The sequence below is a fragment of the Natator depressus genome, chromosome 6, assembly GCF_965152275.1.
Source record: "Natator depressus isolate rNatDep1 chromosome 6, rNatDep2.hap1, whole genome shotgun sequence".
Taxonomy (NCBI): Eukaryota; Metazoa; Chordata; order Testudines; family Cheloniidae; genus Natator; species Natator depressus.
Window position 1 is genome coordinate 59,382,832 of NC_134239.1, and position 26,134 is coordinate 59,408,965.

General features: G+C 49.8%; 1 protein-coding gene across 1 annotated transcript; it reads left to right on the top strand.

The window, feature by feature from the left end:
* The first annotated feature begins 1,970 nt into the window (after positions 1-1,970).
* Positions 1,971-25,855, top strand: F2 (coagulation factor II, thrombin). Its single transcript, XM_074956673.1, has 13 exons — positions 1,971-1,981; positions 3,038-3,138; positions 16,450-16,500; positions 17,009-17,114; positions 17,248-17,384; positions 20,128-20,430; positions 20,897-20,998; positions 22,150-22,276; positions 22,839-23,006; positions 23,362-23,535; positions 23,766-23,944; positions 25,102-25,172; positions 25,632-25,855. Exons 1-13 carry the CDS (start codon positions 1,971-1,973, stop codon positions 25,773-25,775), a joined length of 1,674 nt encoding a protein of 557 aa, XP_074812774.1. The 3' UTR covers positions 25,776-25,855.
* The last annotated feature ends 279 nt before the right edge of the window (positions 25,856-26,134 follow it).

Below are 26,134 nucleotides of genomic sequence, written 5' to 3' on the forward strand. Positions count from 1 at the left end.
CAGAGGTGTGAAAAATCCAGCGTAGTCAGCACTAGGTTGACGGGAGAATTCTCCTGTTGACCTAGCTACCATCTCTCAGGGAGGTGGATTACGTACATTAATGGGAGAACCCCTCCCATTGGCATAGTTAGTGTCTTCACTGAAGAGCTACAGCTGCGCCACTGCAGTGTTTTAAGTGTAGACAAGCCCTAAATATCACTAAGCCAGGTCTCTGGCAGCTGCCCCTCTGTTGGAAATCTATAGGTAGTGTGTGCTGGGCCTCGTGAAGGGAAAACTCTGGCTAATACATTACATTACATTGTATTACATTACAATACATTACAGAGGAAATCCCACTCATAACTAATGCAAAAGACAGTGCTACTGCTGTCCTGTCCCCAGACTGCTTAAGGGTTAGATGAGCACCATTGCTTTGTAGTGCTCTGTGGTGAAGGCAAGGGTGAGCGCAAACAAGCAGCTATTGAATCAATTGTAACCACCCCTCCTCTCTTTGTTTTGGTTTCATTCCACAGTTTCACTGCTTTATTTCAATTATTTTTTCCCCTTTCGTCCGCTTAGGGTGATCATAGCACGAGGCACAGCTGAAGAGATGCTGAGCCAGTTACCGAGGGGTTTACAAAGTTCTTTTGATTTAAAGATTACTCTTTACAATTAAATCAAGCAAAGCTCCATCCCATTCTCCACTAGAGGCCCAGGCAAGACGCTTCTCCTCCATATGGTCTGTGTTTAGCCTTATATAATAATTCAAGGGCATGACAGTAGCTGCTCCCTGGGATTTCCCTCTTGACCTCTTCCCTGCAGGCTCTGCTTCAGCACCTCCTTCGGCACCTACAGTAGTGAATGGGTCAGCACTGCATTGCAAATGGGACACCGAACACTGTCTTCAGTTTCCATGGACTGAACTTCTTCTGCCCCAGTAAGGGTAGTTTGAACGTGCTGTGCAGTTCCTCTCTTCATTAAAGGGCTCTGATCTTGGAGCGGCTCCTTTTCCCTTTGCTACATAAAGGCTTTGGGTCTCCCTCCCAGTCGCTCATGGGAGAACCAAGGTCTTGGGGTCTCCCATGGCTTTACACCAAGATTTCTACCAGTGAAAGACAGCTATAAATGGGTTCTTCCCCAGGATGATGTGGCTTCATTTCAGCTGAGCCAAAGCCATGCTGATGAATCTAGTTTTGAAACTCCTGGCACCTGTGAACAAGGGGTCTGTCTTAGCTAGAAAAGGGATTGTGCAGTCCCAGCCTCAAATCCAGGAAGAGGCCACGCTTGTGCCCTCGCAGAAGGCAAGAGTTCAGCCTTGGACTTGGCTGTTACTGAATTGTTCCCGCATCCCTTTGCTGTGAGGTGAACTGAGGACAAAGAGCTTCTGGAAGCCAGTCTTCATTAGTTGCTGTTAGGTGCTCATGGCAGGGCAGAGCCTTTTTCAGTAAAGGCGTATTGGTCGTCACTGGATCTTTGAGTTTATTCCCATCAGTGATGATCTTTGCTGTCCATCCTCCTGCACTGGCTGCACTCAGCGCTAGCGGGTATAGAGTCTTAGATATGAAAAAGTTGTAATAGGTTTCTTCCAGCCTCATTCCTGGAGCCAGGGCAGGGACAGAATAGTCTAGTCTCATTCTAACTGTCCCCAGTGATGGGGCTCCTAGCTGTTTCCTGGAGAGAGGATTCCACAGCTTCATACGCTTTACTCTCAGGATAATTTTTCTTGTATTTGGACAATGTTTCTCTCTTTGAATCCATCCCATTCCTTTGTTCTACCCCATTGGCGCCATCTCCCTCTCTGACTGGAGCATGCTCCCTTTCATGCCCGTTGATTAATGTTACTTAGACCACATCTACACTACAACACTTTGGTTATCTCAAATTACGTCGCCATAAAGCTGCCACAGATAGTATATTGCTCGTGCATGTGTGGCTCCTTGCACCTGTGCTGTGCGTACTCGCCAGGAGTGCTTGGGGCAATGCACGGGGCTATGCACCATGAGTAGGTATCCCAGTGTGCAACCTGCCACCATCCAGCACAGTGTTTCGAGAAGTTTTGGCAAGGCATGGTGGGGTAGAAACAGGTTGTGCAGGGGTGACTGGGTGCAAGAGATCAGGTTCCCGGTGTGCAACTGTCTCCATCCGATAATGTCATCTGTGCCCCATAATTTTCACACTTTTGTTAAAAAGCCCACATACCCATGCAGTCCTCTCAGTCCACTATCTCTGACAGAAGCATGGAGCCTGCACAGCTCTGCACTATTGTCATAAACATTGCAAGCACAGGACGCACGATCCTCTGGTATTTGAGGAGCCATAAGAAGAACCGCATCAGTGGGGAACATGACAGCTTCTTGCAGGACAGATTGCTGTGGGACAATGAGAACTCATTCAAGGTTTCTGGTGGTGGTCTCAGAGCAGCTGCATATCGTGGAGCACCGCTTCTAGGTTTGAGAAATGAGCGCTGATGGGTGGGATCTGATCATAATGCAAGCTTGGTATGATGAGCAGTGGCTGCAGAACTTTTGGATGTACAAGGCCATATTCCTGGATCTGTGCACCAAGCTCACCCAAGCCCTCCAGTGCAGGGAAACAAAAAAAGAGAACTTCACTGACCGTGGAAAAGTAAGTGGCAATCACACTGTGGAAACTTACAATGCCAGATTGCTACCAGTCAGTGGGAAATCATTTTGGAGTTGGAAAATCCACTGCAGGGGCCTTTGTCATGCAGGTGTGCAGGGCCATTAATCATCTCCTGTTATCCAGGGCTGTGACTCTCAGCAATGTGCAAGACATAGAGGATGGATTTGCAGCAATGGGGTTCCCGAACTGCAGTGGAGGAATAGATGGCATTCATATCCCTATTTTTGCACCTGGCCACTTTGCCACAGAGTAGATCAGCAGAGAGGGCTACTTTTCTATGGTTATGCAAGCATTGGTGGCTCACGGGGGATGCTTCACCAACATGAATGTTGGCTGCTCAAGGAAGGTGCATGTTTAAGAACACAGGACTTTTCAGAAAGCTACAACTGGCAAATTACCATTGGCAACGTTGAAGTGCTATTAGGCTTAGGGAAGACCCAGCCTCCCCTGCTCCCTTGCCTCTTGAAGCCATACACCAGCCACCTCAACAGCACCAAGGAACTAGCGCCCAAGCAGGTACAGAATGATGGTTGAATGTGCTTTTGGTAGATGGAAGGGATGCTGGCATTGTTTACTTACAAAAATTGTATCTCAGTGAAAAAAATCCTAATAATTATAGCAGCCTGCTGTGTCTTGCATAAGATCTGTGAAGCCAAGGGGGGCTGGGGGGGGACACAACGAGGAGTCCTTGTGGCACCTCAGAGACTAACAAATTTATATGGGCATAAGCTTTCGTGGGCTAAAACCCACTTCATCAGATGCATGGAGTGGAAAACTACAAAAACTAATTTTTCCCCCTGCTGATACACCTTCTTGTCAACTGTTTGAAATGGGCCACCTTGATTACATTTAACTCATTAGCACTACAAAAGTGATTTTTCCTCCCTTCTTGTGAGCTGTTGAGAATAGCCCACTTCCACCTTAATTGAATTGGCTCGTTAGCACTGACCCCCCACTTGGTAAGGCAACTCCCATCTTTTCATATGCTGTGTATTTATACCTATTTATTACCTCTCTACTGTATTTTCCACTCCATGCATCTGATGAAGTGGGTTTTAGGCCACATAAGCTTATGCCCAAATAAATGTTAGTCTCTAAGGTGCCACAAGGACTCCTCGTTGTTTTTGCTGATACAGACTAACACTGCTACCCCTCTGAAACCTGTCAAAAGGGGGGGGAAATTGCCACGGGGCTGTAGGGCAGGAGTGGAGCAGCTGTCAGCGGAGTTTGAGCAGCCAGACACAAGGGCTGTTAAAAGAGCTCAGCACAGAGCTATGTGGCTCAGGGAGGCTTGGAAAGAACACTTTAACAGTGAGCCACAGTAATGCATTGTGGTGTACTGTGCTGTACCTGCCCTTGATGTTTTGGGGCCATTAGGAATTGTGTGGTGCTTGATATACACCTCTGAGTAGAACACTGTCAGTGCACCTATTAATTTTGCAGTGCTTGGTGTTTGTTTATGATTGTTACACTTTGTCACTGATCTGATGAGCTGTGTTATGCTGTAGTATGGTGACAAGTAAATGTGTGTTTTCAGAACTGCAAGGCACTCTGCAGCATATGTTGTGAACGAATAAAGATTAATTATTTTCCAAATAATATAATTTTACTCTAACAAAACCAGTGCACAGAAAAATCTGTGTAACTTTAAAAGCAAATACATCAAAAATTTACTAAATTAATGGAACAGAACTTAAGGAGAAAGAACATTCATGTCCATTAATACACACTTTAAAAGCATATAAAGTGTATGATAAAATACGTGTATCTGAAAAAGTATAATAGATTTGAAAAGTATGAACATAGAGCTTACTTGTACAGCTGTTGTTTTTTATGACAATGTCAGTGCATTCATTTTGGTGATGTTGGCCAACCTAATCATTTCAAATTATGATTTGCAAGCAAAGTCTAAATGAGCTCTCCCTAACAGCTAATGATGAGCTGGGGGCTTGGGGGGGAAAGGCTTCAGGACCAGATTGTATTTACATTCACACCTAATCTACCTAGGTATCCAGCAAACAGAGCTGTGTTGCCCAAGGGATAGATTTTTGGCTGGGGTTCAGCCAAATCACTTGAATGCGGGGGGAGGGGGAGGAATTAAATGTTCTTATTGTATGAGTAAAGGGCAGTAGAACTGTACTTGGCCTGTGTTGATTGAGGGCATCGAGAGAGGGTGGGGACAGGTGTTTTGCTTGATGGTCTGTCTGAGTCACAAGTACCATTTAACCTGCCCCTCTCCACTGTTTAAAGACAGCTGATTAGGCTCCGTAGATAGTCTTTTGTTTTGTTAAGTGACCACTACAGCTGAAATCACTGATAATCAGGTCTAAGTGCTTAGTCCTGCTATGGGGACAGTGCTTCTGTGGAAGAGACGGCCCAGCCTGCACTAGCAGCGAGGTTTTTACTACAACCCACCTTCACCCTCACAGTCTCACCCCTCATTGGCCCTGACACCCCCCCTGTAAATTCGAACACCCCTCCCTAATTTCAATTCCTGGGGAAACCACTGGTTCTTAATGCCCATGGGGTTGAATGGCAGGGGTAGGAATGTTCCCCCTGCTACCACGTGGAATGTTGGGAGGTGTGTGAAGGGAGGTGCTGTATTGGAGTTCTCCAGGGACTGGAAAGGGAGACGATCCCATGGTTGTTGAACCTGTAAGTCCGCAACAATCAGCAGCATCTGTTTGCTGCCAGAGAAGCTCTATTAAGTCCTGGTGCATCTCCCTCTCCTTTTCCTGCTGGGACTCCTGGGCCTTTCTCCTGTCTGCTGTTTCCTTCTCCAGGCTGCCTGCAGTGATCACCCTCCAGGCCCAGTGCTGATGGTGCGATGCAGCACTGCGTTGCAGGATCTCATTTAACATGTTATACCGAGTCCTCTTCTTTCTCATCTGGCTCAGGTTTTCTGCAAGTGTGGAGGGGGACCCCTTAAAGGCCGCAGCAGCTGCAGATAAAACACACAGAGGTACCATTGTCAGTTTAGTCACAACAGAAGAAAAAACTTAAGATTCAGAACTCCCTTCCCTTGCTCCCCTAACCTTTAAACAAGACGTGCTCATTGACACTTCTGCTTGGGAGTGCCTGTGCATGGCATCACTCAGCACCAGCCACAATGAGTGTGAGCTGCAGGGGTGAGGGAAATGAGGAAGGAACTGCTCAGTTGCATGAAACTTAGCCCTGATCTACACTGGGGGGGGGGAGAGGGGATCGATCCAAGTTACGCCAGTTCAGCTACGTGAATAACATAGCTGAAGTCGACGTACTTAGATCGACTTAATGTGGAGTCTTCAATGCGGTGAGTCAACAGCTGCTGCTCCCCCATCGACTCCATCTGCGCCTCTCATGGCGGTAGAGTACAGGAGTCGACGGGAGAGCGTGCGGAGGTCGATTTATCGTGTCTAGACTAGACACAATAAATCAACCCCCGCTGGATCGATCGCTGCCCACAGATCCAGTGGGTAGTGTAGACATACCCTGAGTATAGGGCAATGGCACTGAGTACTGGCACCATTTTCTGGAGGCAGTGGTGATTGTAGCTGAGATCTCACTCCTGAGGGTAATAAAGGCACAGAGAGCACAACTGCTGCTGGTGGTGTCCCAAAGCCATCTGGGCCCCTATGCTGCTAGTCTGTGTACTGCAATGGTACCTGCCAAATTATCACTGACTGGTGTGCAAAAGTGTCCTACTGCAGAGGAAGAAATGAGGCCGCCATTCCTAGAAAGCTCCAGGAGAACTTTGCAGAGTACCTCCATGACAGTTTCATCAAAATCTCAGGAGGATTCAAAGCCCATCCCGGTGTACATAAACAAACTGCTCAGCATGGCTCCCCCCTGCCTACATCTACAGGGAAGTGAAAATCCCATAACAATGCTCTCTCTCTTCATTGTCCCACTACCTCTTCTAGTATGAGTAAATTAATGAAAAGTCGATAGCTGTGTCCTGTTAAGTTGGGGGTGCCATCAGTACATCATTGTAATGGGAAATACGTTTACACACTTACCTGAGATTCTTTTCCCTGCGTCAGGCTTGCCCATGCTCGACTGACTGGACTGCGTTGGAGTCTCACACAGGTCCTGGCTCACAGTGTAGCTGGATTTCCCCCCCCCCCAGTTTCCTGTCCCCCATCCTCCTCCTCGTTCTTGCTGTTTATGCCAGGAGTCTGTGGCTTGGGCTTCTTGGAGGTATCCATGGTGAAAAGTAGGGGTGCTAGTGGGGTCTATCAAAGATATGCTATGCAGCTCTTTGTAAAAGTGGCAGGTCTGTGGCTTGGCACCAAATCAACTGTTGGCCTCCCTGGCCTTCTGATATGCCTGATGCAATCCGTTCACTTTCATGTGACACTGTTGCTGATCCCTTTGTCATGCCCTTTCTCCTGCATCCCCCGTGCAATCTGCTCATAGATGTTGATGTTTCTACGGCTGGTCCGTAGCTGTGCTTGCACAGCCTCTTCCCACAGACTCAGGAGATCCAATGTCTCCTCTACTCCAGGATGGAGCATGACTAGAGCATGAAGCCGGCATGGTTACTTGTGCAGTTGCACGCGACAGTGGGAGCTGCTAGGTGTGTTTGCCAAGCTGGACAATCAGGAAAAGGCGTTTCAAAAATTTGCAGGGCTTTAAAGGGGAGGAGGCCCTCCAGTCTGCATGACCCTGGGCAGTGGAGTTCACAATTATGACCAGAGTGGTCAGTGTCAGGCATTTTGGGAGGACTGTTAGAGTTGACATGGTGTCTAAACTTGTGCTGCGTTGACCTCAGGACACCGTCCAAGGCCACTAAGGGAGGCGGTTACTGCGTTGCTGTAACTGGGCACTTACCTCAGTAGGAGACAAATTTAAACATAGACACATGCACAACTAGGTCAACGCAAGGCGGCTTACCACGACCCAACTTTGTAGTGTAGGCCAGGCCTTAGAATAGGTATATCTATCACTTGGATAATTGTTCTTACAAAGTCAGTCCCTCCAGTATCCTCCTCATTTTTGATTATTTTCTCTGAACACACTCAGGTTTGTCAGTCACCTCCTGGTAGGGAAACATCCAATTCTAGGTGCCAGCTTAACCAGTGTTTTAGAGCAGGGACCATCCCTTCCCTGCTGTAGGACTCAATGTCTCTGTGTATAGGGCCAAAACCTCCACTGGCTTGTTTGACTTCCATATCTCATTGCAAATGCCTGTCTCGTTGGCTGCCTCTAAAGCCTCAGCCATCCTTGCTGCCCGATTTCCTCCTGTCTGAGGACCTGTTTGATTGATTTTCCCCAGACTGAGTCTCCTGGGGAAAGCAGGGTCCAGTACACCTGTGATTTGTTACCACTTAAGGGAAGGCAATTGGGGAAGTTGCTGGGAGAGCTGTGACAGAGCTTCTGAGAAGACTCAGGAAGTAAACTGCTGAGGGAGTTCCTGGAGGAGCAGCCTGAGAATCCAGCAAATGCAGGCTAACGAGGGGACCAGCACAGCCCCTTGACTTCCAGGGCAGAGACTGAGTAGAGCCTGGTAAAGATGGATAACTGTACCTAGCAAAGAGGTTGGTGCTAGGTGGACCTTATAGATGGGGGTCTGTGGCCAGTGGGAGACAGAGGTGGAAGAGTCCTTACTGTGCCTTTGGTTAATGTTAAACCAGACCGCAGCAAGAGGGTTTGTTATTGGACACAAGCGCCTGTGGACAGTAAAGGAAATCTGAGACCAGGTGCCACAGAGCCACACTTGGCCAGCAGGTGGCACTACAGAGTAGGCCCACCCATTTACAGGCCTTTAGGATTATTCGTCTGTCATCATAGGAATCCAGCTCCTCCCTATTTCTTATCACCTGGGAATGTCATTAGTGTTTTTATTCCCCATTCTGGAATCTTATTAAAGCAGTAGGAGGACCAGACTGCTGCTTCTGCTTCTTATGGCTCCCCCTTTCCCATACCCCATTCCGTTGTCACGTATCATTCCCCTCAGTTTAGGGGCTTTTAGCCAGTTTTTAGGCCAGGCGACGGTCCCAGATCCAAGCCAGTTTGAATTAATGTTGAATAAGATGATAGGAGAGCCTATCTCAGATGCTTTGCTGGCATCTTGTCACTGCTGGGTGCACCTTTATTCAGTAATTTTAATGTAAATAGGGTGCAGCTGGGCCCAGTGCTGCTGCTAAGCTGAGTGGGTGGAGGTTGTTTTTGAAGCTAGAATGATTAGTACATTTAGTATGTTCCTGCTCCTCTAATTCCAGGTGACTGGCCCAGCTCTCTGCATTTGTCAAATATTGACACAGTTGCAAAGTGACCTTAATGACACAGATCACCATGTGCAATCCAGGCATCTGTCCTCTGCCATGGTTCCTAGGGAGTGAGGCACAGTTGCAGGGGTGCCTGCAAATTGCAGTCTCCTTTTTCCTGCTGTTCAGTCTCTTACTCCCTGCGCTGACCCCAAGCTGCCTCCTTTCTTCTGGGAAGACAGGAGAGAATAAGCAAGACAACTGTGAATGTCCTAGCTGTAATATAGAGACACCTTAGCCTTCCTCCAATGCTTTGGTGTGAGGTGATAGCCTGGGGGCTTTGCTTTCCCACCCAGTCAGGCGAGACCATCCTGCCTCCGTGAAAGGGGCCCTCAGGTCACTGCAGTCCTGGAGCTCAGGCCCAAAAATTCAATGGACTTGTAGTGACGGGGAAAGAACACCAGGACAGAGCCCAGGCCCTACCAGTAGCCTCTGCCCCCTCTCCCTCCCTGCAAGCAGTTAATCAGCTGGGCAAGACCCTCCTGCCCCCACCTGGGACTTGGAAAGTACTGTGTGCTAATGTTCTTGACACCTCCCCCTGTGCAGAGAGGCTCTGGCTGCAGCACATGGCCTTATTTCCCCAGCTGTCCCAATGGTGCATGTGCTCCTTCGCCTTCACCCTCCTCCCTTCCCCAGCCCCTCTGCATGTCTTTCGCTCTCTCTCTTGGGATGATTTGCTCATGCTCTCTAGGTAACACAGGTTGTTTCCAGCTTGATCTCTGACCCATCATACAACCTCCCTGAGACCCAGGGCATCTCAGCTCTTTCCTAAGGGAGTCCTTGGGGATTTCTCCAAATACCTCAGCATGTGACTCACTTCTCCCCAGAACCCCTGTTCTCAGGTAGGGGAGGGAGCCTACATAACTGCTCTTTGTACCCCTGGCCAAAGAGTCATTTCTCTGGCTGCCCTAATACTAATATTTACACTCCCCCCATGGAGGTAAACACTAGTTAGAAGATGTATCTAATGCACAGACCGGAGAAATACTCCATGAGTGCAGAGGGACATAACAAAGAGCTTCATATTGAGCCACTGTCCCCCAGGCTCTGGCAGCCCCGTTTTCTGTGCTCTGAACCTGTCCCATGTTACTGTTACAGGCCCTGCTCTGAGGAAGCTCACACTGGTAATGGCCACATTGCTATTCTTTAACACGCTGTATGAAGCACTAGATCTTTTTGGGGTTCATTATTCATTTTGATTTCACAGCTCTCAGGTTAATCCTGCCTTCCTGTTCTCAGCAGATTCCTCCCCTGCATCTCCAGGGCTTATCTGTCCACCTGACTAGTTTCTTGCTTGGCAGAATCTTTTCATCTCCTCTCTTTTTTGGGCTCCCTTTAGTACATGCCCACTCTCCCACTCGTGTAGGATAAAAGGGGCCTCCAGCACTACCCCTGCCCCCCGAAGGGGGTTGTATCAGGAATTGCTTTATTAAACTTAACTGGAAAGAACTCCAGTGGGCTGTAGCAGCAGCTGGTTCTCTGGCAGACCACTGGGTATGGTGCTCAGAGAGAAGAAAAAATGGTTGAATCCTGAATGGGAGGCTTGTGGCTAAGCCATGGGGCAGGGCTGAGAGGAAGTTCACTTCCTTAAAGCACTGTGTGTTACATTTTTAGAGGGACCAATCCCTGCTCTGAGGAGATCAAGATGCAGTGCCCATCAAGCTCAGAGGAGAGGGCAAGCATAGGGGTAGGTCGTCTTCATCCTGACCTTGCTCTTTGTGACCACAGTGAGTCTTTGGGAGGGGTTTGAGGAAGGAGAGCTGGGGGGCTGGCACACACAGACTGGGAGGTTGCTTCGTGTGTAAGGGGCCACATGGAGGAGAGTGAGCGTGGGCCCAGGAAATGAAGGGAGTGGTGGTGTTGGCATCCTTGGTGAAACAAGGGGCTAAGAGGAGACCCTAAGAAATGAGCCAGGGTGAAGACCACGCTGGAGTTGTGTAGGGTATTGAAGGCAAGAATGAGAAGTTTAAACTGGATGTGATGGGCAAAGGGGAGCTAGTGGAAGGACCCTCAGAGGGGAGGGATGCATTTGGGACTGGTGAATAAAGGAGAGAATCCTTGCAGTTGCATTTTCAATGGAGTGGAAGTGGGGGTGAGTATTGGGGAGGCCAGGAAGGAGGAGGCTGCAGCAATCACAGATGACCAGGGCATTGACAAATGTGTGACGGGCAGAGCAGAAAGGAAAGAACAGGGAGCCAGCCTGGATGTGAGGGGAGGAGTCGAAAATGAGTCTAGGGTTATGTCTACACTATGGGGTAGGCAGGTGATTCCCAGATCACATACACGAGGCTCAGCCGTGCTGAATACAAACTGTCTGAACCCTGTGGGCAAGTTCTCAGCATGTCTGAGAAAGGCAATCGCTACCCGTGCTACCATAGCTACCCTGCTATTGATACTCGCACTAGCTCTCATCAGCTAGCGTGAGTATGTGTAAAGGAGCTGGGAATCACACATGTAGCTCAGTGTAGACATAGCCCATGTGACAGGGAGGTGGTGGGGCCAACAGCAATGGGGCAAGGTGGGAGCAAAGATGACTTGGGAGAAATTGTTTCGGCTATGTTGAGCTAGCAGTGACCTCACCAAGGTGGGCTGGGCTCTCCTGGCTCTGCTGCTGGCTCACTGGGTGCCTGGGAGCATCCTTCTCTTTCCACCTGCTTCCATTTCCCCATCTGTGACCTCCTGGCAGTTGTGAGGCTGCAGTCACTCCTCTTTGAAGTGTTTGACCTGCCCAGTGTGATGGTGGTTATGACAGCGCTATATCAGAGCTAGGTAGTATAATTGTTGTTGTTTTATTGTGCTGCTCAGACCAGTAAAATGGTTGAAAGTGAAAATGCATGAAGGGGAGGGAGAGAAGCCAAGCGGAGGAGGGACAGCAGGAGCCTCAGCCCCACTGTCCCTGACACACCACACACAGTGACCTCCTAGGTCCTATTTCTTCATGTTGGTTCAACATTAACCCAGGCGGGGCTAGGACTTCTCTTGTCCTGCTCCCTCTTCATTTCCCCTGCAGCTGAGGCATATACCATGAGGCACAGCAGAGTCAGAGTGCTGGGCAGCCTGCTCCTTTTCTGCCTCCAGCACCTCGTGCTGAGCCATGACAGGGGTAAGGGCTCATTGGGTATGGAGGGGAGGGAAGGGCAGGGGTGATGGGAGGCTGAGGAAAACAAATGGGACTGTTCATTCCCAAGCTGCAGCTGGAAGGGGAAGCCTGTATGAAGAGCTGACAGTCCCTGGAGTGGCCAGGGCTTTGTTCCAGCTAGACAGCAGGAGTTAACTTGCTAAGAAGTGGGGCGAGAGTGCACAGGGCTTCCCTATTGCTATGTAGGGAGAAGTAGCAATCCCCAGGTTCTGGGGAAGGAGCTGGATGGGGTGGGGAGAGTGGCTGGCTACTACAGTTCAGTGGATTGTGTTGGGTTATTCTGACTGTATATTTCAAAGCCCCCTGTCTTGGAGCATGAATGAACCTGGGGGAGGGAAGGGGTATCTTAATCAGTCCTGCACCTTGTGCTGGCCACATGTGGCATTTCCTGGGCCACGGACACACTTTCTCTTGGTGACCTGCTTTATATATGGGGGGGAGGGGGGCTGTTGTTCTCCACTTTGCCCCTCTGGCTGTCAGAACAATACATGTAGTACAGGCTAGGCCCTATTTCACTCCCAGGCATATGCAATATACTGTGTCCCTGTGCCTGGTGCTCCTCCTTTGTTCCCCCCTAGGGCTTCTGCTCCCTCGTTCCTGTCTCTCCATGATGTGGGGGCAGGGTCCTGTCAGACAGGACCTTCTGACTGTCTCTTCTGTCCCACTGCTATGCAGAGGAATGGGAGAAGGCTGAAGCTAGGTTGGAAGTCAGGGTCTCTGAACAGGCAGATGGAAGTGATTTCCCAGCATATCCCACTGAGCTGAGGTTGCAAAAAGACGCACACTAGAGTGAGAGAAACAGCTGCCAGTATGTGGCAGTACAAAGACAGTGAGAGCTGATGCTCCAAGCAGACAGGGTTTGGCCCAGCCGAAGGAAATGTACAGGGAAGGGGTGGAGGCCCCAGGTATTGGGGCATCTAGGACTGGTCACAACCTTAGCTCATAGATTGCAGGGAGGTTAATCCTGCACGTGGCCTCAGGGTGAACTGGATAGGTTCTGCTGGGCCTCTTTCATCCCCTGTTTTCCACTAGAGGTCAGGCAGTAGGAGAGGCTCGCTGGCTGTGTGTGTTCACTGATTCAGACCCATGAGCAGATATGCAGAGCCTGCAAAGGAAATGGTTCTCTCCAAGCTTTGTGTCGAGTGACTGGTCGGTGTTCTGGTTTGGTAGTTTTCCTTGGGCAGCAGGAAGCACTTTCCCTGCTCAAGCGCCCGCGACGTGCCAACAAGGGATTCCTGGAAGAGATGCTCAAAGGCAACCTGGAACGGGAGTGTCTAGAGGAGATATGTAGCTATGAGGAGGCCTTTGAAGCCCTCGAGTCCACTGTTCGCACGGTATGTACAGCCACTCCCAGGAAATGTTCCCTCATGTGAGTAGTGTGAGGAGAGACCAGATAGTTGAGAATCATAGCTTCTAAAGGGTTCATCAAGGGGCTGTCAAGGTGAGGTCCAGTTTGTTCCCTAAGGAGATCCCAGACCCCCTTCAAGGAATGACTTTGGTTCTATGGCATATTTCCTAAGTGGGGCAGGAACTACCTTTCCCTCCTGAAAGGTCAGAGAGGTTCTGGTGGCAGCACCCTTACAGTCCTGGGAGCTGTCCTGTCTGACAGAAGGAAAGAGAAAACTCTAGGCAGGTGCCTGAAAAGCCCCATCCTGATTACTGGGGGGATACAGCTTGGTGGAGGTGGAGGTTGGGGGTAAGAGGTTCCTTTGAGGGGAAATTAGGTATATTTTGTTCTATTTGGGAAAAAATGAACATCACAATGAGTGTAAATCAGTGTGTGCTGGGGACGAGGTGCAAGACAGTTGGGAAAGGTCTGTACAAGGAAACTAAATCTTAGTTGATACAGGGAAGAGCAAAATATTCTAAAAATGAAAAATTAATTTAAAACAGGTAAGAGCGCACAGGAATTAGGCCTAGGTTAAAGTACAATCTGTGCAGAGCCCCAGGGGTTGGCGTTATTAGGTCTGATTGCAGGATGGGGACCTCAAATACAAAAAGGCAAAGATTTTAAAAATCTAACTAACTAAGCAAGTAAGGGTTAATACAAAAGCAAGACTTCCAAACAGCTACAGCCCCCATCCTGCAAACATGGCACATGCTTGCGTCTCAGCTCCTGCCAGTCCCAGTGGAGCACATGCATGTTGTGGGGATCTGGGCCTACTTTCAATTTTTAGGCCAGTTAAACTAAGCTTGGTCAATTGTCTTTCATTTGCTTTTAAATTGTGACTAGCAAGGGCATGCAGCGGAACAAAACAGGCCTGAAAATGTCTAGTTATGCCATAGTTAAGAATGGTTTATATATATATTTAAAATAAGTGAAACTGCAGGCTTGCCTACAAGGTGCATTAGTCTACACCAGAAGGGTGTAAATTCTAGTGCAAACTAGCGTGTAACACATTAGCTGGCCCATGATGGTGTGCACTAAAGTTCTCTAGTGCACCTTTGAAACAGGACTACATTAATGTGCATTTAGGGTTACCAACTTTCTGATTGCAGAAAACCGAACATCCTTGCCCTGCCCCCTGTCCCACCCCTTCCTGAGGCCCCACCCCCGCTCACTCCATCCTCCCACCCTCCGTCACTCGCTGTCCCCCACCCTCGCTCGCTTGCTCATTTTCACTGGGCTGGGCAGGGTTTTGGTGTGCGGGATAGGGTGAGGGTTCTGGCTGGGGGTGTGGGCTGGGACAGGGATGGGCCAGAAATGAGGGGTTCAGGGTTCGTGTGTGCTCCAGGCTGGGGGTTGAGCTGTGTGGGGGGGTGAGGGTTCCTGCTGGGGGTGGGGGCTCTGGTGTGGGGCCAGAGATGAGGAGTTTGGGATGCAGGAGGAGGTTCGGGGCTGGGGTTAAGGGGTTTGGAGGGCAGGAGGGGGTGCAGGCTCTGGGAGGGAATTGGATGCAGGCAAGGGGTTGGTGTGCAGTAGGGGGTGAGGGATGCAGCCTCCAGGCAGCGCTTATCTCAGGCGGCTCCCAGAAGTGACCAGCATGTCCAGCTCCTAGATGGAGGCATGGCCATGGGGGCTCTGCAGGTGCTGTCCCCACAGCTCCCATTGGTCACGGTTCCCAGCCAATGGGAGCTACGGAGCAGGCACTTAGGGCGGGGGCAGGGCACAGAGCCCATGTGGCTGCGCCTCCGTCTAGGAGCCGGAGAGAAATGCCAGCTGCTTCCAGGAGCTGCATGGAGCCAGGGCAGGCAGGGAGCCTGCCTTAGCCACGCTGTGCTGCCGACCGGACTTTTAACGGCCCAGTCAGCTGTGCTGACCGGAGCCACCAGGATCCCTTTTCGACCAGGTGTTTGGGTTGAAAACTGGACATCTGGCAACCCTATGCACACTCTTAGTACACACAAGCAGGGTCCACACAAGCCAGTTAGTGTGCAACATGCTTGTGTGCACTGGAATGTATGCCCTTCTAGTGAGGACTAACGTACCCTGCAGATAAGTCTGTACAAGATTTCTACCAATCAGCCTCTCACTCCTTTGCTTATGATGTATCCCTTGCCCCCACGGATACATCATAAGCAAAGGAGTCAGGGCCTGATTGGTAGCAATCTTGTCAATTATTTGTCTTTCCAGTTTAGGAGGTCTTTGCACCAGGGATTGTCCCTTACTATATGTCTAGACAGCACATTTGGGATACTACTGTAATATAAATCATAGAGATAATGCTTGCCACTGGTGCCTGACCTTGCAGGGATGGAAGGAGAGAGGCGTTTGTGGCTGGCTGATGTAAACTTAGGGACCCCAAGCCCAGAATGAAGAGGGAAGGCAGCTGACCACAGGAAAGGCCATTACTGCCAGTGTCCCGTCCCTCCTCCCCCCCCGAATTGCTTTGTCTCCAGTCCCCTACTACTCCCCAAGTGGGGTAGTTCTCAAGGCAGCATTCTGCTTGAAGAGGGTTTGACAGCTGGAAACTGTCGTGCTGCTGAGATAGGTCAGCCAGAAGTGAAATGGGCTGCTTTCAAACAGCCTCCATTTGGGGCAGGGCTGTGATAGGAGAGGTAGCCCCAGAATTTGACAGCAAAGCATGTGACTCAGTGTCACTTTCTGTCTGTTGTGCTCCAGTATCTTTGATCTCAGCAGGGCCAGAGTTTGCTCCCTGTTTGCCAAGAAGGGACATTCTCTTACTGAGACAGTGCCTAGCTTTGGTTTGAATTGCAGAAGTTAAGGCAGGCCTGAGGCTCCATTACTCGGCTCCTAAGTGTTTGCATTTGTTTTGCAGAATGAATTCTGGAGGAAATACAGCGGTAAGTTGGTTCAAGTCCTGCAAATGCTTTGATGTCCCACAGGCTGTACAGCTGTACCCCAGAGAGCTGGCTCCCTTGCTCCGTTAGCAGGGCCCACTCCCTAGGGCTCTATCCCCTCATATGTTATGCTGACTTGAGATGCAGTGCTCATTGCAGTCCCTTTGACCTGACAGGTTTCTTGCTCTTGTTTGTTAGTATGTGAATCCCAGAGGAACGTCAGGACAGTTCTGGATGAGTGTCTGACAGGTAAGAGAGGCTTGGAGACCTCATGAGCTACTGGAGATGGTGAGTTCCCAGAAACCTGCTCCCAGCACAATTTGGGAGGAAATTCTAAAGAAGTGGGGAGGTTATCAGATGGGCAATATTGGGGAGCAACAGCCCTTAGAGGGGGAGGCAGAGCCCCTTAGACTTCCCTGCCATACTGATCCCCCACAAACACTTTTCATTAACATCCTAAAAACCCTGGAATCCCCCTTGGAATAGCATAGGATAGATGCCCAGCTGCCGTCAGCTCCAATGAGGAGCCAGTTCCTCACCACTATTCCCAGCTACCTCCAGCTGCAGATCAAGGCACTGAGGTACAGAAGTGAAGTCCATCCAGATGATCTGGTGGTAAAATTTGTTTAAGGTGGGTCTCTCCATGTATGTGATAACCGAAGTCAGGGATTTGTAGGCTGGTATCTATGGACTCAATGAAAATAATGCCTCTGATTTCCTTCTGGGTCTGACTTGCCCTCTGTTGGGACTTTGGCAGGAAACTGTGTCGCAGGCAGCGGGCAGAACTATCGGGGGACAGTTTCTGTCACCAAGTCGGGGATTGAATGTCAGTTCTGGACAAGCAAATTCCCTCACAGACCTGAGTAAGTCCATAACCCTCTTCCGCACACACTAAATCCCAGCTCTGGTTGGAGGAGCCAGGTTGTGGGAAAGACCACAACCCTGACTGGAAGGGTTCGCTAGGCTGCTAGCTACCTCATCGCTCCGTTCTCATAGGTTTAACACCACCACCCATCCGAATGCCAATCTCACCAAGAATTACTGCAGGAACCCAGATGACAACCCAAATGGCCCCTGGTGCTACACTCGAGACCCAGCAGTGCGACGGGAGGAGTGTGCTGTTCCAGTGTGTGGTGAGCCTCGACACTGGGCCCTGAGATACCCTGCTCCCTTGGAGGGAAGAATTTACTCTAATGCTGATACTAAGGACCTCAAGAAAGGGGAGGGTCTGTGGAGAGTGGGTGTGGGAGGGAGGAGTCCTGTGGAACGGGTGGAGGAGCTATGGCTTGGAAGGCAAAGGTACACTGAGCTGGAGAGGGCTCCCCATTGTGCTGCCCATTCACCTAGCTTGCTTAGGTCCCTTTGAAGTGCTCAGTCTTTACTATTCTTTGCTACTGTCAATAATGTTGTGCCCTCTAGAGCCTTCAGCAGCTGCATCACTGCTGCCAGCCTCAGGCATTCATAAATCAGAAATGAATAAATTGCATTTTTTGCCTACTTTCTGGGGGGGGGGGGGGGGGGTTAAGTAACCTTTATGGCAAAACCATCCCTCCCCAATTTGTGTGTGATCCTCTCAGGTCACACACACACACACACACACACACACACACACACACACACACACACACACACACACACACACACACACACACACACACACGTCTCACTGCTTGACCTCCACTTATCCTCTCATCACTGAGGGGGTGGGGAACTGCCATTCTCAATATTGCCAGCCCCAAAGGTTACAAAATCACATTAAACAGAGACCAAAACAAAACATAGCTTTGGGTTATTTTTAAAAAATTCCTGCCCCCTCCAGTGTGGGGGGTGACAATCGGTGGTACCAATAGTCCCAAATTGATTAAGGTGATTTTTGGCATCCCGCTGCAGGAGCTCTCAGCCCCACATCTGCCAGCCTCACATCTGTTCCTGCAACTCCAGGGTTTCCTCGGCCCCCCCCCCTTCCATGGCCAGGTGTTGCAGGGAGGGAGAGTGGAGGGGGAAGGAACAGAGGAATCCCTGCTGTTCCCACTGCTCACAGGAGGGGAGCAGAGCTATCCAGAGCTGCTCCCTCCTCCCCTCCTGTGAGACTGGGGGCGGGTCCTGAGGGGATAGCTCTGCCTGCTTCCTGCTGCAGCCCTGGCTGGCTGGGCTTCCCCAGGAGGTGGGGCAGGCAGCCAATCAGAGAGAGTTTTACCTCAGGCAGAGCTGAAACATGAGAGGGGTTGGCAGAGGGACTCCAGCCCTGGCCAAAGGCAGGTGATGCATGAAGCATTCTCCAGCCTTGACAGCGCTGTGTCCTTCCCCCTCCCTGTCCCTCCCTCACTTGGCAGTCTTGGCAGCTGCCCCCTCCCCCTTGTGCTCTGCACGCTGCTTTCCCACAGGCTGCTGCACCCCCTAGACAGCCACTTAGTCTCCCCTACACCTCATTAGCTCAGCCCCTCTCCCCCGTGTCCTCTCTACCTCCCTCTAGAGTGGCAGCCATCTTCCTTGAGAGCAGCCTGGCCTCAGTCTCATTGAACATAATGGGATGTGGTAGCCATCTCGCTAGGAGCTGCCTCACGTCCACATGCAGGAGTCTCTCAGGAAATGGCAGCCGTTGTGCCAGGCGTTAGCCCTGCTGACAGTAGGCGATGGCAGCCCTCCTAATAGGGGAGCTTTCAAGGCTGAAAGTAGGAATAAGAGCATGTGAATACATTATTTTTTAAATAACCCAAATATAGTGAAGTCAGTAAGTGCCACTGACTCCCTTTTGCCGGGGGAGACTCAGCCACATGTCCCTGTGCTGTTCTCTGCACCTTGGCCAGTTTCTGACCCATGGCAGAGGATTTTACCAGCTGACTCTCCCTTAGCCATCATTTTGCTTACATGCTGAGAGACTAGTACGTTAGAGAGGCATCATTTCCCTTCATGGATGGTGCCCTGGTTGCTCATGCAGGATAAGAATTGGCTACACCAAGGGGCAGCTTCTCGGAAGCTAAGATTGACCCTGCTGCTGCTCACTTAGGTAGCTACGATATCTCAGATGTGCCTGCTGTTGTCACAGCAGCTGCCAACACAAGGAGAATGAAAGGAGGGTGAGGCCAAGGTACAGCTGCACAGTATCTCTCCTGGTGTCTGCCTGCTTGCCCAGGAAATTGGAGCCCTGCTCCCCATGGCTTGTCGTCAGGCGAGACCTGTGAGAGGAAGATTATAGAACTAATGGACTTTGGGGCTGTGAAGAATATTTTGTCTCATTGACTGAGGCAGAAATGTTTTGGGGAGGCCTGTGGTTTGGAAGCTGTGAAGGTCTATCTCCCCCTGTGCCCAAAGGAGTGGAAGGCAGTGGTAGCTCTAGCTCAGAACTGTAGGTGGTTTCTTGGGTAACCCTCCATAAGCTTGTTAACAAAGATGCCCCTGAGGCCTCCTTGAGACTGTCAGGCTGCTGCATGAGTGTAGGACTGCAGAGAGTTGCCTATTTCTGCTGTGCTGTCCCGTGTGTGTGTGTGTGTGAGAGAGAGAGAGAGCGAGAGAGAGAGCGCGCGCGCGCCTGGGGCATCAATATAGGGAGCCTTCCCCTGAAAATGCAAACACACTGAAGTTCCATTAACACCTGGGAATGGCACAGAAAAGTGAGATGAAGGTCTGCTTCATTTTACTTTGAGTGAAGCAGCACTTCCAGGTGCCTCACTGGTGAGGAGGGGGCTCCTGGGCTCTGTGGGGTATCCCATGGGATTCAGGATGGGGACTCCCAGACATGGTGGCATGTCCAGTGGAGTGATGGGACATAGTGAAGTGCTCTGGGGCCTGCTGGAATCTGGGCTGTAGCCAGACACCAGCACTTCCCACTGCAGGGCCATGAGTCTGATAACGGCTGTCTTGCTCCTTATCTTTCAGGTCAGGACAAGACCACAGTTCCATTTATTCCCCGGGACCCTCCACTGGACAAAACACAACAGCCATGTGAAACGGACAAAGGGCTACATTATAGTGGGACTCTTTCTGTCACCGTCTCTGGGGCCAAGTGTTTGCCATGGGCCTCAGACAAGGCAAAGGAGCTGTCACATGGAACTACTTTTCTCCCAGAAGTGAAGCTGGTGGAGAATTATTGCCGGAATCCTGATGGGGATGATGAAGGTGTCTGGTGTTATGTGGATCATCCAAATACCACCTTTGAGTACTGTGACCTGCACTACTGTGGTGAGGCGCGTCAATGGGTATGGGGATCTTGGGCCTGCAGGGTGGGAGAAATTCACAGTAGCCAGGAGGATACAGTACTGTGGTGAGGAATGGGTGGGCCACAGCCTCATGGTAGGCAACATGTATGGGATTCATGTTTTTACATGAAGTTGTGCAATTGTGGGTCACATGGTGTATGTGTACACATGTAAGACTATGCCTGAGGCTTGAGAGACCCTTTATTGACTGACAACCCCAACCCCCCACACCACCTCAAAATCTGCCCCCATATTCCACCTAACTGGATGCTGCTTATTAGTTCACCTGTTGGCCAGAGGTTGGGAAGGAGAATTGAACCAATAGTCTTCCTTAAAAAAGCAATACTTCCACCAACTCCACTATGTGTGGGAAGGGATGGTGCCACTTCTGAAGTCCTATGTAAAACGCTGGAGCTTTGCCTCTCAACATCTCTGTCTGTCTCTCTCAGCGAGGCCCCTGGATGAGATGGATGACGTAATAGCAGGGCGGACCATTACCCAACAGCACCAAACCTTCTTTGATGTTAAGACTTTTGGTTCAGGTGAAACAGGTGAGCAAAGGACCCAGGAGGCTCAAATATAGCACCAAAAGTGCTGCAGAAGCTGCGGCTCCTTCCTACAATGCATTGCTTCTCAGAAAAACCAGCCTGTTAAATGCCTACTGCTGAAAGCAGAAGTGGATGTTAAAACTACTTTAGGTTCTGTCTAAAAAGCTCATCCAAAGCTAGCCTCCAGTTGTGAAGGAGCTTCCAGCCCTTACAGTCCCAGCTTTCCCCAGCAGGAGGTGCCATGGGGAGATCCCTGCTACTTCAGCCCTGGTTCAGAGCAAGAAGTGCTGTAGGAGAAGGTGCAAGACTGCTGGCTTTGGGAGATCTTCCAGTCCCAGCCTCTCCCAGCAAAGAGCACAATAGAGAATGAGTAGGGTTACCACCTTTTGAAATGCAAAAAACCCAGCACTTCCCCCCCACCTCAGAGCAAGCCTGCCACAACCCCAACCACAAGGCAATTCTGCAACCCCCGCCTTCAACAGCCGCTTATAGTATCTAGAGAGAGAACATCATCGATAACAAATGGGAGTTTGTTTTATCAGCACATTTTGCCAGTCAGCCTTTAGTCTGTTTCGTTTAGCCGGTTGTCATTGAATGTGCAGTTTCTGATGTGACCTTTCTTATTATTATTTGGGGGTGGGGAAGGGGGGAGTAGTAGGATCACTCACCCCATTGCCCTGATCTTCCATTATTTAATATACCTTGCACGTCTCCTCACTCCTGCATGACTCAAACCCTCTCTCTCACACGTGCAGTGTGCTTGCATGTTGGGGGGCAGGCAGTGGTTATATTTTCAACAGTTTTGATCTGTTATTGCTTAAACTTTGGAAGTGGGAACACTGCAGCATTGTTAGCTGGACACACAAACTTTTAACATTAGATATCCCAGTGTACTGTGGTGATAATCTAAATCTTTAGACCCATATGGAAGAAACCAGGCAGATTACATTTATTTTTCTGGTAACTGGCAAATTCATAAAAAAACCAGCCAGGCTAGTCAAATACCAGCCAGGTGGTAACTCTAAAAATGAGGCAAGAACAATGGCTGAGCATGCAGCTACCAATTACTCCCAGTCAAGCATATTGTCTGTAGAGCAGGTCCCCTGCATTGCAAATCAGGTAGAGTAACAGAGACAGGCTGCCTGGTTTTTCAGATTGTGGCATCCGTCCCCTGTTTGAGAAGAAAAAGATTTCTGATAAGAGTGAGCAGGAGCTGTTGGACTCCTACATTGGGGGCCGGATTGTAAAGGGGGAAAATGCAGAAGTTGGAAGTGCCCCCTGGTAAGTACTGTTGCTGCAGTTTCTTTACAGTCTTTCCTTTTAGACCAGGGGAAATCAGAAGTCTCGTCGGCTGGCATGGAGTATTCAGCCAGCACCACCTCTACTCATAGCCCCTTCAGGGGGCTGACTTGCCAGTACTTACTACAGCTGGACAGAGACTCCCTCTCTCCTTTTGGAGCCAAGTGCATGGTTGCCATGGAAAGGGAAGCACTCTGCAGGCTTTGTGTTTCACCCTTATCCTACTTGTTCCAGTTCTGCAGGCACATGTCTCTGTTGGTGGCCATGGCAGGGATTGGAAGGCTAATTTAGATGGGGAAAGTGGCAGGGGAAAAGTACCCTTCAGATAGGACTGCAAGGAGAATACTCATCCTCAGTTCCAGCTCCCAGGGTCCTAAGGACTAGACCTGACTCATGCTAGAGGAGTGCTGTCATGGTCTCCTGGGGCAGTGAGGGCAGGTTTCCCTGGTCACGCCGAACTGCTGTCCCTGCAAGGCATGTAAGAACATGCAGCCAGCTGAGCCAGTGCCCTGGGTAAATCTCTCACCTTCTCTTCCCATCCCAGGCAGGTGATGCTTTTCAGGAAGAGTCCACAGGAGTTGGTGTGTGGTGCCAGCCTCATCAGCGACCGCTGGATCCTTACTGCTGCCCACTGCCTCTTTTACCCACCCTGGGACAAGAACTTCACCACAGATGACATCTTGGTGCGGATTGGGAAGCACGAGAGAACAAAGTAAGAACTTGAAAGGGGGAAGGAAGGGAAGCAGATGGGAGTCTCCCACGAGTGCAATGGGAGAATAAAGCTGGGGTCTAGAAAGGATGTCATCTGGCCTTATGGGAACCCCCATGGTGAACCAGACTGTCATGTGCTTTCCCAGGTTACAGTGGGTTCCCATGGAGATGCTACTCACTGAGGCTCTACTGATCCCAGAGTCTAAAGTGAAAGGGAGGGCAGTTTGCACCCCTCCCATGGCCACTCTTCCTTGTGAGAAGGATGGGGCTGCAAGCCAGCCAGAGGGCCAGCAGCCCCCAGAGCTCACAGCTGCTGCTGCACAGTCACTTCTCTCCTTCTGTTGGAATCATTTCAGGTATGAGCGGCAGATAGAAAAAATCTCCATGCTGGATAAAATCATCATCCATCCCAAGTACAACTGGAGAGAGAACCTGGACCGAGACATTGCACTGATACTCCTGAAGAAACCTATAGTCTTCAGCGACCGCATCCACCCTGTTTGCCTGCCCACCAGGGAGCTGGTGCAGAGGTGAGGAGGCTGGAGGGTGAAAGCAACCCCAGAGAGAAGGGCTGAAAATGTCTCCTTTGGGTCTACATGAAGGATCAAGAAAGCCCTGGCAAAAAGCAGGATGCATCTTTTGTGCTGGTTTGCAATAGGGGAGCCAGTTGGTGAGGTGCCCCTCCAGAGTCTGGGCAGTGCTAGGCTATAGGGGTGGCATGTACTATTTCCATGTGTTTTAACCTTGCTTCTTCCCCCAGTCTGATGCTGACAGGATTCAAAGGGCGGGTATCTGGATGGGGTAATCTGTATGAGACTTGGGGCTCTGGCACAGTCGCCCTGCCTTCAGTTCTGCAACAGGTGAACCTCCCCATAGTCAACCAGGATACCTGCAAGGCATCCACTAATATCAGACTCACTGACAACATGTTCTGTGCTGGTAAGTGCTGCTGGGTGTGCAGAGCTAACTGCTGCACATGGGGACAGTGATGGATGGGTCAGGGGCAAAGTTGCTCTTGGTACCATGTGCCATAATGCAAGGGCTCACATAGCTTAATTACTGCCCAGTAAACTTCAATCTATCCTGAAGAAATAGTATGCCCAGGGCATGAATGAACCTCTGGAATTCCCAGCCTGTGTCGGGGGTGAAGAACTTAGGGCCATGAATAAGGCTCTTGGGCATCAGCTGGTTGTGAGAGATGAGATAGAATGGGGCTTGGAATTCTCCCCTTGCTCCTGTAAACATGCAGAGTTCAGCATTAGGGGATTTTGAGGGCTTGGCTGTAGTAGTGGTCAACACCTAAGATACTGAATGTGAGGGAGTGACTGTCAGAGCCAGCTTACACTACACTACTGTTTTACATGGTGCTTCATTCAACTTGCATTGCTGAAAACATTAGCGTTAAATAACACCAGCAGCATGTCCCTACTCCGGCTCTGACGCAGAGGTGTGGCTAGGCAGCCTGCCCTGTCTGCAGGTAGTGCCCCTACAGCTCCCACTAGCCGTGGTTCCTGGTTGCCCTAGACCCCACTCCCCAATGGGAGCTTGAGGGCTGGAAGACCATATTTTGCCCACCCTGCTATAGGAAGAAATCATGTGAGAAAAGCAAAAGCGTCTTTATTCCCCCTAAAAGTACAGCAATGCTAGGGATGATCTTAAATAAGGGCAACTGGATCCTGTACTAAATAGGGGAGGGGGTTAAATGTATGTGAGAAGACTGACTGGATTCTGCTTGAAGGAGGGACCTACAATATCCCAGACCAAAGCTGTGAAGGAGGGGAATCACAGTAGATGGAAGTCTGGGACAGCATACTAACCCGGGGGAGAGGAGATGGAATTAAGGCAGCATGAGAAAGATAGAGGGAAACAGAAGGTGGGGGTGGCTATAATGAAGCACCTTTATTTGAGCTTTTCATTATAAAATCAAGTAAACTTGTTGCTTTGACAACACACACAGTTCAGTGAGGGGGTGTTTGGAAGGGCCATACTGTTAGTACCTTTACCAGACTTAGCATCAGTGTAACATTAAAGGTACAAATGAAGAAGAGAACAGCCCTTTTCCTCTTATCAGGTACCCTTTGCCTTTTCTCCTGTAGGGTACAGTCCTGAAGACTCCAAGAGAGGGGATGCTTGTGAGGGGGACAGTGGGGGCCCTTTTGTCATGAAGGTATGTGCAACAAGCACCAGAGCAGTGCCTTTGCTCAGGGGAGACTTTGGGAGATCACAGCACAAGCCTTATAATGTTAAGAGGGCTGAAGTGACAGTGGGGAGGTACTTCTCTCAAATGGCTGCAGCTGCAGTTACCTAAACAGCAGATCCATTTCTGGTTTTGAACAACTGAAAAGAGAAATCCTGAAATAATCAGGCCACATTCTATATTGATCTAGCTTTATACATTGAGACTACTGTTAAAGAGTTTAAGGGAGTGATAGCTGGATACCCACCTGGTGTAGATATGCTCAGGCAAGCTAACAGGTGATTGTTAGTGCTCCCATAGAACTAGGCTACAGCTATCACTGTTGAACCTCTACCTAGGCCAGCTGGAGGCCTAAGATGTCTAGGGCACAAAAATCTTACTGCTAGTAGCACTGGGTGTAGAGCACTAATTTATTTTCCTCTCTGTCAGAGCCCAACAGATAATCGCTGGTATCAGGTGGGGATTGTCTCGTGGGGAGAAGGCTGCGATCGTGATGATAAATACGGATTTTATACACATGTATTCCGCTTGAAGAAATGGATGCTAAAAACCATCAACAAATATGGGAAATAAAGAAAGCATCTGTCACATCTCAACTCTTACAGCTGCTTTAATTTGTAGCAATATGAACACTAAGGAACCTGAAGTAAAATGGCTAGAAGCATTCTCTGGCAACATTGCCAATAAAATGGTTATAGCAAGGATTGTGCTTGCTTTGTATATTGGCAGTGGTGAGAACAGGACTTGGTTCCAGCTAACTCTTATCTATGTAATTTGTGCCCCCAGCACCATAGCATCTGAGCATTAAGTAGTACATGGTAAGCTGACTTGTTTAAAACACATCAAGATTTGCCCCTAGCCCTGGAGATAAGCAAGTCACATCACCTCTCAAACTGGGATAATGCCTCAAGGTACAAACCAAGAAACTTGAT

Bases quoted from the DNA above. Each gene is read 5' to 3' on its own strand.
- F2 (XM_074956673.1), top strand. The intron at 16,501-17,008 runs GTAAGAGAGGCT...GGACTTTGGCAG, and splicing joins TCTGGATGAGTGTCTGACAG to GAAACTGTGTCGCAGGCAGC. The intron at 20,431-20,896 runs GTGAGGCGCGTC...TGTCTCTCTCAG, and splicing joins CTGTGACCTGCACTACTGTG to CGAGGCCCCTGGATGAGATG.